This window comes from Centruroides sculpturatus, unplaced genomic scaffold, assembly GCF_000671375.1.
Source record: "Centruroides sculpturatus isolate CEXI.00-Female unplaced genomic scaffold, Cexi_2.0 scaffold5, whole genome shotgun sequence".
In the NCBI taxonomy this organism is placed as follows: Eukaryota; Metazoa; Arthropoda; class Arachnida; order Scorpiones; family Buthidae; genus Centruroides; species Centruroides sculpturatus.
In genome coordinates this window covers 1,133,857-1,150,733 of record NW_019384397.1, presented here as the reverse complement: position 1 = coordinate 1,150,733, position 16,877 = coordinate 1,133,857, and the positions used below count along the sequence as shown (strand labels likewise).

General features: G+C 27.9%; 2 protein-coding genes across 2 annotated transcripts in view; one reads left to right on the top strand and one right to left on the bottom strand.

Moving 5' to 3' along the window:
- LOC111618456 (protein RRP5 homolog) overlaps window positions 1-2,719 on the top strand; it is a 35,523-nt gene extending 32,804 nt beyond the window's left edge. Inside the window, exons 18-20 of the mRNA XM_023360001.1 lie at window positions 651-804; window positions 2,265-2,430; window positions 2,518-2,719. Of these exons, the coding sequence (XP_023215769.1) occupies window positions 651-804; window positions 2,265-2,430; window positions 2,518-2,683 (486 nt within the window). The 3' untranslated portion in view covers window positions 2,684-2,719. The remainder of the gene's footprint in view (window positions 1-650; window positions 805-2,264; window positions 2,431-2,517) is intronic.
- A 2,208-nt stretch (window positions 2,720-4,927) lies between these two features.
- LOC111618473 (arylsulfatase B-like) lies at window positions 4,928-12,686 on the bottom strand. Its single transcript, XM_023360016.1, has 9 exons — window positions 12,567-12,686; window positions 12,138-12,297; window positions 11,909-12,021; window positions 9,751-9,885; window positions 7,614-7,736; window positions 7,410-7,536; window positions 6,971-7,261; window positions 6,454-6,896; window positions 4,928-5,716 (listed from the first exon to the last, which is right to left on the bottom strand). Exons 1-9 carry the CDS (start codon window positions 12,666-12,668, stop codon window positions 5,582-5,584), a joined length of 1,629 nt encoding a protein of 542 aa, XP_023215784.1. The 5' UTR covers window positions 12,669-12,686; the 3' UTR covers window positions 4,928-5,581.
- Between the last annotated feature and the right edge of the window lie 4,191 nt (window positions 12,687-16,877).

Here is a 16,877-nt window from a genome sequence, read left to right as displayed (position 1 = left end):
TAATTAATCATAATTTGGCACAGATCAATCTGATGATGATAGAAAATAGATGGTACATTACAGGACAATTAAAAGAAAGTGATGGGATGTGAAGGAGTAGGATGACCTCAGTGGGTTTGATGGAAGCTTAGCTGTCAAGAATTTTTAACCACAATATGGAAAAGATTAATATTTAGAAATGGATTGGGGAAGCATTAATTTTTAAGGCATGGTTAGTTGCTTCAGCTATCTTCATACTAAGGGATAAAGAGGCATATATATATATATATATATATATACACTGCTCTGAAGTATCTGATTTGAGTCCAAGCTGTTGGACTTCAGAAAAAATTCATGGGTAATTGATCTGCACATTTCAGTTTCTGTTCAATTATCTTTGGATAGAAATGTGAATTTCTATCTAATTATCTTGTTGCATACAAGGAAACTTTGAGCATGAAAAAAGTATGACTGAGTGAAAAATGAACTTAAAAAAAATATATATATATAAATTTGATATTAGGTTAATACATAAATATAAAAACAATACTTTTCTCTTATATCTTAATCTGAATAACCAACTTCATTAATTTAATGATTTTTGTAATAGTAATGGATTTTTAAAAATATATTAATATACTGATTAAAGGTCAATTATTATATATATGTAGGAAGCAGAAGATTTATATAAAACAATGGTGAGGAAATTTAAACATGACAAAGATGTTCATATCAATTTTGGATTATTTTTTATGAAGCAGAATAAGATAGATGCAGCAAGGAATGTATTACAAAGAAGTCTGACAGTTTTAGAAAATAAAGAGCGTAAGTAACAAAAAATTTTTAATAGAATTTAAAAATCAAATTTTAAGTGGAAAATTCATGCATTTTAAATTTTTTTGACAATTCTTATTCTTAAGAAAGCTGAAAAGAAAAATTAATATAATTTGGAGTTATGGTACATAATTGGAAGTACATAACATTTTTATTTAATTTATTACATAAATATATAAATAAAACTGTCTTTCATTGATTCTTCTAAAATTACACATTTTGATAGAATTCTGACATTAACATGTTTAATGTCTTATTTTTCCTATTATAAAATTATCTTTTGCAAAATGAAACTTGTCTTGTTACTCCATAGTTTAGACTTTAATACCTCCAAAAGATATTTCTTGTAAATATTTTAAACCTATAAAATTGTTTGATAACTTGTTTGAAAAATTAAAAATTGTTTCTTTAAATTCTCACAATCTTACTACAAAATTACTAAGTCTTTATACTTCAAAAGTTCAGCTCAATTATTATTTAATTTATAGTTCTACATTAATAAAAATGTATAAATGTTAAAACTAATTTATTTTATTTTTATTCCTACATTAATAAAAAGACAAAGGAGAAATAATAATTTTTATTTATTGAAATGAATTTTTATCGAATTTTCCGATTAATATTCAGCATTTTTCTAAACCCCCAATTTAATTTTCCTTTAAATTCTAAACTAAAATCTAACTTAAAAAAATGGAAAAATTCCGATCTCCCCTTTCGTTTAAAGTAATCATCTGTCCATTTCGAAACTAATCCCACATTCCAACTCCAAAGTTGATAGTTAGCATGGGCCCGGGAACAACTTTGACCCATCCGTATACCTTTTACCTCACAACAATGGGTCACCTGACCATTCTCCCACGCTGAACTTATAAAAACCCCTTCCTTCCCCTTCTCGGGGGAGTCGTTCATCTGCCGTCATTTTAATACTGTGTCCTGCGAATATTGTGTCCTATCGATATTGTGTCCTACAAAAATTATTATCTTTATCCTACCAACCCGTTGGATATCAAAACCGTTTTCCTCAAGAATATTTAAAAACATAAAGAGGTATGGAACAAATTTTTGTGAACTCTCTCTCGGTTCTTCGCGTTTCAGGGACTCAGATTTTTCCCTTTGAAATTAGTTATTGTAATATCTATGTAGCTAATAAATCGTTGTTATCCTGTTAAATTGGTGTCCTCTTTTACTCGTATATCGTCGGTCACCTTACCGACGCACTCCTCCCTCCGCCACTCGACCGAAACATTAAAGCCCGTTACAGCGGAAAAAAGAATTCTTCCATCCATCCTGACATTGAAATTTAATAAAATCCTGTAATTAATAAGCAGATAACATTTTTCATTTTCTTTTATGGACTGATTCCATAATTTGAATTAAAAAAATTTTATAGTTTTACCATTTAAATTGAAATTTATCTCATAATTTAACTTAATAATTTTTTAAAATTATAGATGTTGATGTTATTGCAAAATTTGCACAGATGGAATTTAAATATGGTGAAGCAGAACGTGGGAAGACAATGTTTGAAAGCATTCTTACAAATTATCGAAAAAGGACAGATTTATGGTCTCTATATATTGATCTTATGAAGAAGCATAGCACAGTGGATGCAGTAAGGTAACTAATTGTTTCTCTTGTTTTTTTTTTTTTTTTTATATCATTTTAGATATTTCACTCTTTTAATCATTGCAATATTTTTAATAGGAATTTATTTGAACGTGTAATCACACTGAAATTATCAGCTAGGAAAATGAAGTTTTTCTTCAATCGTTATTTAGACTTTGAAAAACAATTTGGTAATGAATTGACTATAGATGCAGTAAAACAGAAAGCTATTCAATATGTAAAATCAAGTAATATGAGTGTATAAATAACAAGAACTTTTGTAAATTATTTTTTAAATAAGAAAAAATATGAAAAAATAAATATTTATATTTTTAAAACTTTTTTGCAATGCATAACATACCTGAATTAATTTAGGAATATACACAAAAATTCTTTCTTAAATCTAACAGAATTTCATAATAAACGTTTATTCTTGGACCTTGAAACAATTTTCCATTATATAATTCTGACAGCAAAATAGATTCATAATAATTACTAGCTACATAGATGAATGACATTCTACCAACTTACTGGAGAAGACATTCAGATAGACATTATTGCAATGTAACCTAATAAAAGAAAGATTTTAATTGATATCAGATTCACAATATATACCAATTATTTATTAATAATTTATTACAAAATATACAGCTAAAACTTCTCAAAGAATCTGAAATAGATTGATTTTAGATTAAATATTATCATTTAGAAAAAACAACTAACAAACAATTTTGGTCATTGGCAGTTTATCTTCTTTATTGCTAAATTTTTAACTGCTGTTATTGATAAGAAAGTAGATGAATTAGCTTATAAGTTACTAATTTTTTTTTTCAATAAATGATAAAAGAGTAATTAGTAAACTGATCACATTTCTGTCCCATTATGAATGGCTTTGGGACAGATGAAATTATAATTTTAATACAGTTTAGAAATATCAAAATGATTGTGTGTATAATTTAATATCAGTCTGTAATTATCAAACTGTGTCATTTGATAATGAATAATCAACTAATACGACTGCATTTTTATCATGCTACAATATTGGCTGTAAGACAGCACCCTATCATGGGGAACATGGAATCGAATCCGAACGGCCCTAGAAATTTTTTGGGGGGTGGTTGATATGTCGGTCCTCATCCCTCACCACCCAACCATTCATTGTGGGCGTGACAAACCCATAATAGGTTTGCTATAAAAAAGGTCTCCGAGTGTCCACAGTGCTGAGAGTTATAAAATCAGCACATATGTCTGCCACCATCTCATGTGATTAACTTTAGTGATTAAATGTACATCAGATGTCGGCTTAACCGCCTATTTCTAGATACAATTAAATACCGATAAGAATTATCGATATGGATTCTTATCAGAACTATTTAATTGATCACTATCATTATCGTCTGAGTAAGACCAAACCCAATATTTGTTAATAAAGTCAATTTTATATTCAAATATTATTTATAATATAAAATTAAGAATTTTCGGGACAATTACCACGCAAATATATATATCATCAGAAAGATTTATACAATTATTAAAAAAGGAACAATTTAAAGTTGTGACAAATTATTTTATTAGATTTTAAAATGGCGATAATTGTGATTAATATATAATTAACTATACATTATATATGAAAGTAGCCAAAAATGTAAAGTACGAAATGTTTTCCAGAGAACTATAACAAAAATTCTGTACTTAAATGAAATTTTGTTATAGCTAGATAATGATATGCAATTAATTGTATTGATGAAATTAGGCCAATGATTTTCATTAGAAAAAGGCTGAAAAACACCGAGTTAGACAATCTGCCAAGGGGGAGTTGTTTCCTGGGAAGACTTATGGGAAACAGGTCCCAATTTAGGCGTTAGACAGGCGAAGTAAACCTGGAAAACACGTGGCTGACTCATCAGCTGCGAATCCAAGACCAGTTACCAATGCTCAGTGATTCATCCTTGGCTACTGATGGACTGCAATTGGTGTAACGCATATGTAGGTTATAGCCAGCGATAACAGGAAATATTTACCCTTGTTTAATGTCCTATTGGAGTTATCTGTCTCCAATAGAAATTTCAGGGAAGTGTGTTGAGGAGATTGGTATGTTATGTCAATAGAAGAGCAATAGAATACTGAGGCTCGGGGTGACCTGAGCATTGATCAGAAGAGGGAAAATGTTTTTATAAGAAGTTGGAAAAGTGACAGGTAATGGATTACCCATGATGATCAGTAAAAAATAAAAAACTTCAGCTTTCACAGTATTTTTGGTATGCAATCAAAAAATAAAAACGTGGGAGCGCTCACGAGAAGCATGTAAAAATTGATAGAAAGTGTAACTAGGTTTGGGTGTATATAAATATGGATCTTGATTTAAATAATCTCCAAAAAGTAGATGTGTTTTAGAACATAAGAGGGAGCTCGTCTGGTAAAAAAATGCGAATACCGTTAAGACACCAGTCTTGAAGTTGATCTTTATTTTATAAATTGCAAATTTTTAAGACAAAACATTCAAAAAATTATTTACTAGACAATGTCTTTATTAAATAACTACAGTATATTTAAAATTCAGTTTTAAGTTATTAAATACAGTATATGAGTTGCAAATTGGAAACATTCTGACTTAATACAGTAAAACATCGATTTAACAGACTTAGGACTTAACGGACAAAACTTTTGGTCAGTATGTCATATATGAAAATTAACACTTTGCTAATTTTAAAATGCTTTTTATATGTAATTAAATTAACAGATTATTTTTTCAAATCCAAGAGTCACCGCTTAGTTATTAGTCTCAGAACTAAGTTGAGTACATATGTAATATGCAATAATAATAATGTAGAAAACTTTTCTGTGAAATTGAATTTCTCATACAGTACTTAATTGTAATTACATAAACGTATCTACAAAAGTAAAAACAGATGAACGAACCACTTTGACAATTTTTTAATACACGCATTCGGGAAACCTACTTTATATAACGGATTTTATGCTTTAATGGACATTCCCACGTCCGAATTAGACAGTTAAATCGAGGTTTTACTGTACTTTACATTCAATGTAGAGTATAAATATCCAGTAATTTCATTTATATAAGTGTTTTTTTTATACGAAATATTAAACTATTTGAAAACATTTTTGTTTCTGATGTGTCTTAAGAATCAACGAAAGTTATTTAATTCTTATCTAACCAGTTTGTCCAAACAAATTGGTAGAGTGAAGGATTAGCCAATGGATCTATATCTTGTTTCACAATAGGAACAGCAGTTGATTCTAATTCCTTTAAACGTTTGAGCATTGACTGTACGATCTGAAAGAAAGTTTAAATTACTGTATTATTATTATTATTGATTAGAGGGGAATCAAAATTTACATATAAATGATTCTGCACTGTCCTTGTCTGAAATTTTTGAAGCACTAATCGTAAAAGTTTATACAGATTTCAAATAATAGCGAAAAAGGACTATACGCAATAGCAATAAATCCACATTTATTAAAAACATTATTATTTATTACTGGCTAAAGACTGACTTAACATCACTCCATCACTGCAACAGAACTTCAGAATTTGCGCGAAATTTTACATGTACTATACGTTCAAATTGTTCGTGAGTAAGGATCCCCTGTATTATCATTCAATTTAAATAAAATATAGGATACAAAAATAAACAATATTGCTAAATGCCTATTTATTCACGTTTCATTCGTATTAATGGGCATAGTGCGATAACTAGAAGGTGTAACGAGTGTACAGGCACAACGCCCAGACAAATAGTGGATTTTCCATTATTATATCCCCTAGGCCTGGGCTTATTAAGGACACAAAAGTTTATTAATAATGCTCAGGAGACTCATTTATCATACGAAATTTAGTCATACAGTAATGTCATGTAATATCTACTCATTAATATTCTATATAATAAATCTATTAATTAATATGAATCATTTAAATGCTCTTTTTATAGACTCTAATTAACAACTATAAAATGGATATAAATAATACTGTATAAAAAATATTTATAAATACCATAATTACTGAAATTTTACCTGTGGATGTCTATCAGCAATATTGTTAATTTCACATGGATCATTTCTTACATCAAATAAACAGGGAGAAATATTTGGATTGCAGTTATTAAATTTTTCTTTGGTTGGATTGCATTTTACTTTCAATTCAGAAAAACAATTATTCATACAGAAACATTTTTCTCTTCGGTGAAGAATATGCAAAATAATTGAACAAGAAAGTCTTTCCTCGTAATCAGAAATAGAGATAACATCTTTATTTTCTATAGCCCCATACCACATGTTATAATGTCCATTTAAATTGGAACCATTTACAATTTTATAATTTTTCACACGAAGAGCAGAGGCTTTATCAATTGGATCTATGTTCAATAGTAGTTCTTCTCGAGATGATGGTATTCCTTCAGATATAGAATTCCATTGATTTATGCCATAGATGTTACTTAAGTCATTAATATCTCCTCCTGATAAGTAATAAAGATAAATTATTAAATTAAGTTTATAAAAAAAATACTTAAATGACGAGAATTAATTGGACCTGCTGCATGGTACAGAGTTGGCAACCAATCTGTTATGTGCATCAAACTATTTTCAATTCTTGGTTGATGCTTTATCAGTTTGCTCCATACAATTCCAACTGCTCTTATTCCTCCTTCCCATAAAGTTGCTTTAATACCTCTAAGAGGCCAGTTTGATCCAACTCCTTTTCTAAATCCGGTTTCTGCTCCATTATCCGAAGAGAAAACAAAGATGGTATTATCTAGCATCTTCTTATGATCGAGTGCTTCAAATATTTCTCCAACTAATTTATCTAATTCTGAAACTGTTGCTGAAATATTTAAATGTACATTTAAAATATCATAATTTCAATTAATTACAATAAAATTATTTAGAAAAAAAAATTGTTTTATAACAATTTAAGCAAAGAAAAAAAAAGTGATATACGGTATTTTATATATTATATATAACATAAAAACCTGCATAAATTCTTCTTTCTGGGTTTCTAATATGAGAGAATTTTGATATTTCAGTGAACGGAGCTTGAAAAAGCGAATATCTATTTCCTGAATGAGGAGCACTAGGAGCAACGTATAAAAATAACGGCTATAAATTTAAATATTTTTCTATGTGAATAAAAGATTTTAAAATAATATAACAAGGTAAAAAATTTATAAAGTAACCTGTGTCGTATTATGTTTTTTAATTATGTCGACAGCCCGATTTGTAAACAGATGAGTAGAGTAATGTCCTTTCAAATCACTGACGATTTTCATATTATCCCTTAATACGTCTCCCCATGCATACTATGAATTAAAATTTAAATTACATGTGATTCTTTAATTAATGCTTAATTAAAATTAATATTAAATTAATTAAACAAAAATTTTATTCTACATTTTACAATAATAATATTAAATATTTCTGATAAAAATATTATTAAAATATCTTATAAATTACCAAAATATGTAGACTCAATGTGAATGTCATATGTCAAAAATACAAAACTATGACATCCCAAATACTGTTTCTCGCTGTACTGAATCAAGTAAAATTATATACATTATGTAGTATTGTAATTAATTAATAAATTATTTGAAAATATATAAAGTTTGCCTTTATATAGATTAAATTTCTATGTCTCTTTAAATGCACAAGAGAATAAGCTATGGTTTTCCCAATTTTATTGTCATAGATATGCAATAAAATATAATGTAGAAAAATGCAAATGCACTTTATTAAACAGATACTGTACACTGTGTACAGAAATAATATTATGTACTATGTAACTAGCATATTCTATATGTAGCAATATAACACAGTTTTAAATAGAGTTATAGTCGACCCCCCTATAACACTATTGATTTTTCCATTTTATATGAATTCCATGTCACTTAGATTTTACAAATACGTGTGCTGGGCTGTGAACGGCTCACATATTTGTAGCCTAATCTAAGTGACTCGTACAACATGGAATTCATATAAAACGGAATTAACAACAGTGTTATGGGGGGTCGACTGTATTTTAAAAACAATTTTATTTTCGATTTAATTTATCCATCATCTCGTATGGAATTTGAAATTATTCTCTTATATTTAGTTTTAGGAAAATTTTAATGAGTTTTTCTTTCTTTAAAGGTAAAAAATGTATTTACTAATAAGATTTAAATGGATAATATAATAAAAACAACAAATAGGTGGTCAAAAACTTTTAATATACAAAACAAAATCTTGTTTATATGACTGAAGAAAAACGGTGTTTAAAAAACTATACTAATTCCAGAAGAAAGAAAAAAGTTAATGATTACATAAAATTAATAAAAATCATATTGTAATTGTTCTGTCACAATACCTATTTAGAATCAATCGCTTTCTAAACAAGAAAACACTTTTTGTAAAATGTCAATGCATCATGCCCATTACTTATCTTACTTTATTTAAAAGTTTCATCGCATCAATCTATCTTTTTCAGCTTAACTTTATTCTCCAATGGTAACAAATCAACTAATAGATATGACCATTTTTTTTTTACCTCTTTTTAAGATTGTATGTTTGCACACCGCCGATCTATCAGAATAGTACTGTTTGCAACAAATATATTTAGAGTTTATTCTGATTACTTTCATTTCAGATACTTTAAAATCTATTTTTGACTTAATGTGTGAATGAATTGCAAGTTTCCAATTATCAAGTTGCCAGTCTTTACCAAGAACGTGTATTTGTCCTATACGCTCAAAAATTTTATTGTAGTTTTATGGTAAAAGAAGCAGTTAGGTTTTTCTTAACATTTTTTCCATCCTTCCAAAGGTCCTATCTATAGTTAAATAACTGTAACCCCGTACCGGGATATGTAATTTCAAAAATTACACTATATATATCTGAAAGTTTACTTAGCATTACTAATAACGTGTAGTTTTTGTTTTGTGTATTTCATCCATCGCAAAACAAATAATAAATTTCCTTGATTTTTGGATTTTTCTTACGAAAATTTTCTACAAAATAAGGACGCGATTTCTTTCTAGCATATCTCTAAATACTTTTTGAACTTTTCAAAGAATGTGGCCATTATTAAATAAAAATTAAGAAAACAATCAAACACAATAGCAATTGCACTTCAGAAAGCAAACAAGTTCAATATAAATTACCTCTGTTATTAGATTCAATATATTCCCTATGCCCTTTATATTAATTTTCGTTGAACTTTAATAATTAATTCTCTAATTATTAGTTTATCAACAATTTGTATACTGTATTTAATAAATAATTTACTTTTTAGCCTATATTCTACAATATAGATAGTCAGGATTATTAATGACTTACCTTTAGTGTCGAATTTTCATAAACATCGAGAGAAGTGTGATCATAATAATCCATTTTAGCTAACCAAAAACCAAAATGAGAATCAAATCCGCGATAAGTCGGAAGATATTCCTTTTTATGAAATCCTAAATGCCACTTAAAAATTCAAAGTCAAATTAAGTAATATGTTATACTCTATTATAAGTATTAAACAATATTATTTACTAATAATATTTGAGAGCATCCTAAAATATTTAAAGTTAAACTGAAAATTAAAATGTATTTGAGCCTTGTATCATAAGAAATATATAGGATTAATAAAAGGCCAATTAACTGATATATATATATATATTTTTTTTTTTAAGGAAAAGTAATTGCATGTTCCAAATTATTATTGAAATAAAGTATTTGTTGCAATCTAAAAATCAATATTTCAATGAGATTTTTACTTAGAATACAAAGAAAACCTTAATGATTTATTATTTTATGTATTTAATTAATAATTTATATCAGATTTATAAAAATTCCCTACAGACATATTTTATCTGAACATCCTGTATCTAGTACAATGAACAAATACAATTCAGTTAACTTTTCTCTTAACTGATTTGTACTTTGTTACAGTTTATTGTATAATTTATTGTATAATAAATATAATTATCTTTTACGTCAACGACTTAATAATTCATTTCATTTAGAATTTTTTTTTTTTTTTGTCAAATCATGTTGACTTCCGAGTTTTATGTGTAATTGAAGTTACAATTCGATTTCTGAATTATAATCTTTATAAATAACTCCAAGTGAATTTTATCTTATCTGAAATATACAGAATAAGCCTAAAAGTCAATCATTAAATCATTAATACATATACAGTCGGCCCTCCTATAACGCGGTAGATACGTTACACTTTATAAGAATTTCGCGTTGTAGGAATCCTTAAATACATGAGCCAATCACAGCCTGGCACGTGTGCAGTTTACGGACTACGGCTGTTTGAAAGGTTTTCTTCCATAAAATTAATCGATTCTAGACTAATTTGACTCAACATTTCCAAAACACGTAAAATTTTTTGGGAATAATCCGTATAAACTATGCTATAAACAAAAAATTGTAGGATTACTTACCGAGTGTGCACCTTCGACGTCGTCATTGCTTAAGCTTGTTTTCGTCACGGAGCAGCGCACCGAACGGCGGCCGCGATTTCTGATAAGTTATTTTTCTGCGAAAAATTCGCTGAACTTTGGAGACATCATTAATAGAAATAATTTTTATGGCCGTTGAATAAGAAATGTTTTTTTTTCACAAGAAATGTATAAAATTACAGTACTGTATTAGACTTACGGTACCTAATTTATATATTGTACAGACGATAGTAAACTCAACTTACCCGCCTAAACTCTCTGTAGCGTGCAAGTACTTCTGCTGCTCCAGTAATTGGTCCAGATTCGACCAATCCTGTCGCGACACGAGTCGGCGATGACGTTTTACCGCATTCTACGAGTCCCTTTTAGCGTCTTTATACGAATACGGTCACAATTTTTTCGCCGCGATATACGAATCCGCATTATATAACCCTTTGTTATAGGGGGGTTGACTGTATATCACTACTTTAAAATTTAACGACTGTTACATCGAAAAGTTTGGTTATATTAATTAATACTTTACATAGAAAGTAGGTCAGTTCTGAGATTTATTTTATGTTTAAGCAAGTTTCCATTTTATAGAGGGTCTGTTTTAAATAGCTTTTACTGTATTAAATATCATTCTTTTTCTTACTCATTTTCCTATATTTGTGCTGATGAAATCGATATTATTTAACAACTTTTAAGTTTAGTAATGTATCTAACTTCTATCTTTTAAACAAGATCGATTTACTGGTACAATTGAATTAAAATTAGATTAAATAAACATTAATGTAAGCTTAAAGGAAAAGATCATCCACCTTTATTCCAATTGCTTATCAACGATAAATATTTTCTGATAAAATTAATACGTAAAAACTGTATAAAAATATGATTTAAAATGTAAACTTGTCACTTAATTGTTGATTTATTTTCTTGAAAAATTAAATCTTATCTTTACTGAACTTAATAATAATAATTTTATAATTTACGTTAAAGACAAATTTCTCTAATAAATATATTTATTAATAATTATTATATAAAATTTTTTTTTGAACCTTTCCAACAATGTGAGTTGAATAATTAAATTTTTTAAAAAATTCAGGCATGATCTTGACATCTAAAGGTAATCCAGCTGGTTGAGCTCCATATAATATCCAATGTTGGAGACCTATTTTAATAATTTCATATTTCTTTACTTATTATAAATATTCAAATCTAAATATAACGAATATTAATCATTAATTATATAATGTATAATAATATTTTTATACAAAACAATAGTACCTAAATGTATAGGATGTCGTCCACTGAGTAAAGCAGCTCTAGATGGAGTACATAAAGGCTGAACATAGTAATTATTCAGAATAACACCATTTGATGCTAAAACATCTATATTTGGAGTTGGAATTTGTAAGAAGCCGTGAAAACTCACATCATTCCATCCCTAAATAATAACAATTTTAATATAATATTCGAGAATAACAATTTAATTCTTGTAGAAATATTAAATCCATCACCGAGAATTGGTGAACGAAATTCTTATGAATAATTTATATTCAGAAAGCCGAAACGTGCGAATGTAATATAAAAAAAAAAAAAAAAACACTTCTTATCCATTTAACACTACAGGAAATATATATATTTTGTACTCTATAATATAGCTTAATTACAAAAATAATTTTCAAATTAATACATAATATGGAAAATACTTACAAGATCATCTGCTAAAATAAAGACTATGTGAGGCTTTGTACAATAAATTCTATTTGATGTAAAAATAAGTACAAGTATAAAAAATAAGTAGCAGCAGTTCATTATATCTAATAAGGTTTATATTTATCTCTCCACTGCACTGTTTTACAGATAAAATAATTTTTTTTTAAAAATTCTTTATAATCATCATTGACCTTGTTGTCAACATAGATTAATATGAGTAATTGCGTAAATTTGAGATTACTTTCATATACTAATTTTAGAATTAATTGTTTTTAATTTAAATTTTTGAATATTAAACAGTTAGCTTAAATAAAATCGGCATACTTTCCTTCTGTTATATATAACATGCGAGAAATTAAAAATGATAATACAAAACTTTAATTTCCTAATTTATGTATCTAAAATAGGTTAATCTGATTAACATTATAATCTTATAACAATGCCAGAAATTTATTAAATGGTAAATTTTTAAAAAGTAAAACGTCACTGACTGACTTTTTACTTTTTAAAAACATTTGTTCAATGTGTTTCCAAAATGGAAACACATTGAACAAATGTTGTGAATAAAAATCTTTTGCGTGTTTCCATTTTGTGTTTCTTGTTCTTCGTGCACCATTTTTTCATCTAGTGGTAAAAATTCGAACTAAATAATTTTTTTGCATTTTCCTTTTCCTCATGGTCCATATAACATATATACTAAGTTTCATTAAAATACGTCCACGAGAACGGGCTCTAGACAGGTCTGAGTAGGGCAACTTTAATTATAACCACCCTGTATTGGTACATTCTGTTCAAAAAGCTCTGTCTAAGATTCTACTTTTGCAAAACTTATTTTGCAAGCAATTATTCATTTAGAACACTGTGCTGCAATAGTCAGCATAGTTTGTGATGGTACCAGCAAAAACAAGGTGCCATCACTTGGTTGTAATGAATGCAAAAATATTCGGACATTTTTTAATTTTTATTTATTTATTTATCATTAATGTATCAATACTATAATGCGTATATGCCTGATCCTGTTGGCATAATCAGGCTGAGTAAACAAAGGAATATTAAATACAAATTACATAGAATTTACATTAGTATAACACATAGAATATATATTGAGTTTATAACAGTTATACAACACCAATAATAGATGAAATTAAAGTTTTTTTACTTGGAATTACTATTTATACATCTAACATTTTTTAATACAGTTTTTTAAAAAATATGATGGTGTATTTATAACAATAGGACATAAATGTGTAAAACAGTTTATATACAATATATACAAATATACAGGTCATTAATAATTGGAAGCTTTATGTAGAGAATGCGTTTTAGAAAAATAGAACATAGTATACTATAATATATGGTACTTTAAAACAGTGTATTATGTGAGAAACAGAAAAACGAGTAATAACATTCAAGTAGACGCGTTGAAGTGTGTTGCATAGTGTTTACAATAATATACATTCGATTAAGAAAGAAAGTGTAATACAAAGAATGTACTGTACGTTTCGAAATATCTTTATAAATTTTAAACACGGTAAAAAGCGGTTTTCGTTGGCCGGTTCGAGACCCGAGAATCTATCACACCTTAAAAATGGGTCACTACTTACCAATTCTTTTACCTATGTTTCGAAATAGTTTAATAAATTTTGAGTCCGGTAAAAACGGGGTTAACGTCAGCCGATTCGGGCCATAAGTGTGCACACGGTCGACCCAAAATTCTGTACCAAAATTCGTAAATTTAGAGTCTAGAGTATCCAGAAAATGGGGAAAAAGAGTCTCTTCAAGTATTTGATATATTTCGAAATACCTTAATAAAAGAGCGCTGAGTAAAAGAGAAACAAAAAATTTTATTGAACAAGGAAGAAAATCAGTTGCTGTGGTATGCATCCTGTCATTGTCGCGTGGATCTCTATGTTCTTTTCTCCACCGAGGAATTCTTGAAGATTTGTTTGTCATTTTCATCTTTTTTTTTTGAATTTACATCCATAGGCAAAGGCGGCTGGAGGTTTTGCGGGACGTCAGGAAAAAGTTATTAGTGGAGGTCAATAATATTCGTCAGAAGAAATATTTTAAATGAAATTTTCTTAGAAATTTGAAAGTGTGAGGTCTCTCTGAGCACGGGGCCTGGTATGAGGCTAAAACACCGACATTTGAGTTAGCCTTGTTAGTCGGTTTTTAAAAGAATCGGGATAGTCAGGTGTCAGGATCATTTCAAAAGAGCACATCGTAACGTAATTAAAAATAAAAATACGTTGTGAATTACATAGTAAACTGGGCATTGAAAGGTTTTGTTTATTTTGAAACATTCTTTTAACATTTCTTTCTTCTGAACATCCTCAGAAAATAACTTTTGACCGGAGTTTCTACGAGTTATTAGGATAATCTCATTTAGTTATTTGCAAGTGAGATTTATGGCTGAGTTTAGATATTGTTATAAATAATTTGAAAATATAATAAATAGCAAATAAAACTTTTAACAACCAAATCCGAGTTTCGTCACTTTTCATCGAACCCACGCCATATTAATCTTTAAGATAAGGTGTGTTTGTCTGATATATGTTAAGGTTTGCGTAGGGGCCTGATAGAATCTAATCCCTATCTGAAACGGATAAAACTTTATATGAAGCGAACTCTCCATAATATTTATGTTGTGTATTGAGAAGAGTAACAAGAAGAAAAACTGAAACTGCTGTTGATGTTAAAAAAAAAAGGAGAAAAATATCATGGATTAAATAAATGTCATTGCTCAAACAATTAGAAATGTGTTAAAACATAATGGATTAAAAGCAGCAGTTAAAGAAAAACCCTTACTAACTAAAAAGCACAAGAGAACGTAGACTTAAATTTGAAGATAAGTATAAAAACTGGATTGTGGGTGATTGGAGACATGTAATTTTCTCAGATGAAACAAAAATTAACCGTTTAAGAAGTGATGAACACAAAGTGTTGGAAAAATAAAAAATTACATTTAGGCTATACAGCCACATCATGTGATACCAACTTTAAAAGGTGGAAGGAGTTCATGAATGGTATGGATTTATATAACAGTGTATGAACCTGGAAATTTTGTTCGAATTAATAAAATATTCTGGGATTGCTGAAAAGTGTTGTAATTAAATTTCTTATAAATTTTATACTTAATTTAATAGAAAATATATTAAGTCAATAAACTAATTTTTGTAAAAGTATTTGAACATTTTTTTCAGTCACTGTTATGTACAAAGATGCATCTTATCGTATAATATTATCACGTTTCTGGTGTTTTTACGCCTTTTTCCATTACTTAAATTAATATTTTCTTTTATAACTGATGGTATTTATTTAGGTTTAGTATTTTACGCACAAACAGAGAATTTAAAAACATCAGGATCCAGACTCTATATTGGTTTCAGTTTCGTTATATATTGTCAAAAATTTTACATTCAGTACAAATCGCGTATTGTACACGACTTTTTTCTCTTCTTTCTTCGTGCCCGCGTTATAACTTATTTTCGTTCCATCTTGATAATTTTTTTCAAAGATATATTTTAGAAAATTGATTTTAATTTATATATCATTACTTTTGCTCTATAATTGATTTCATAATAATCAATGTGTACACTTAAAAATCGAAATTACCCGTGCATCCAAGGAGTATCCTAAGCATTCGCCTCCATAAGCTTCTCCTCTAAAACACAGATGCTAAGTACAGGCCTATTGTATTGCATTTCAGAATTACTTAATTTATATAATAATTCTTAGACTATGGGGCACGTTTTGATTCATTTTTGAACCAAAATATTCCGAAAGTTTTAGGACATATTTTCTACATGAGATATCATATTCTTATCTGCATACATGGTTCTTCGTATGTAAATCCGTATTTCATAACACATCCGAAAGAAAGGATTGTTTCATTTTATATAAATTAGGAGAAATAATATTTTATATAAAAAGGAATGTACCATATATAAATTAATTATCCAAGCATTATAATACGTAATAAAGGGGCAGGAAGCATATTATTAAAACCATATATTATCTGCATACAAGAATATGATACAGACTGAAAATTTATATGATATATTGAAGTTTAGAAAAAAATATATATACTATATTTAAATAAGACAAGATTATAACAAAATATCAGAAATTTTCCAACTGTATAATATCCAATTTAAGATTGCAAGATTCAATTAGATATAAAACTTAATGAATTAAAAACACAATGGATCTTAAATTACATAATGTTTTTTTTATTTAAAACATATTTATAAAATTACAATCATATAAAAAATTCATTTTGAAATAAAAATTTATCATATAGTACAG

Excerpts from the sequence above, each read along its gene's own strand:
- LOC111618473 (XM_023360016.1), bottom strand. The coding sequence starts at position 12,668 with ATGAACTGCTGCTACTTATTTTTTATACTTGTACTTATTTTTACATCA. Across the intron at positions 7,537-7,613 it reads AAAAACATAATACGACACAG|CCGTTATTTTTATACGTTGC; the intron begins GTTACTTTATAA and ends TTAAATTTATAG. Across the intron at positions 7,262-7,409 it reads AGAAAGAAGAATTTATGCAG|CAACAGTTTCAGAATTAGAT; the intron begins GTTTTTATGTTA and ends TAAATATTTCAG.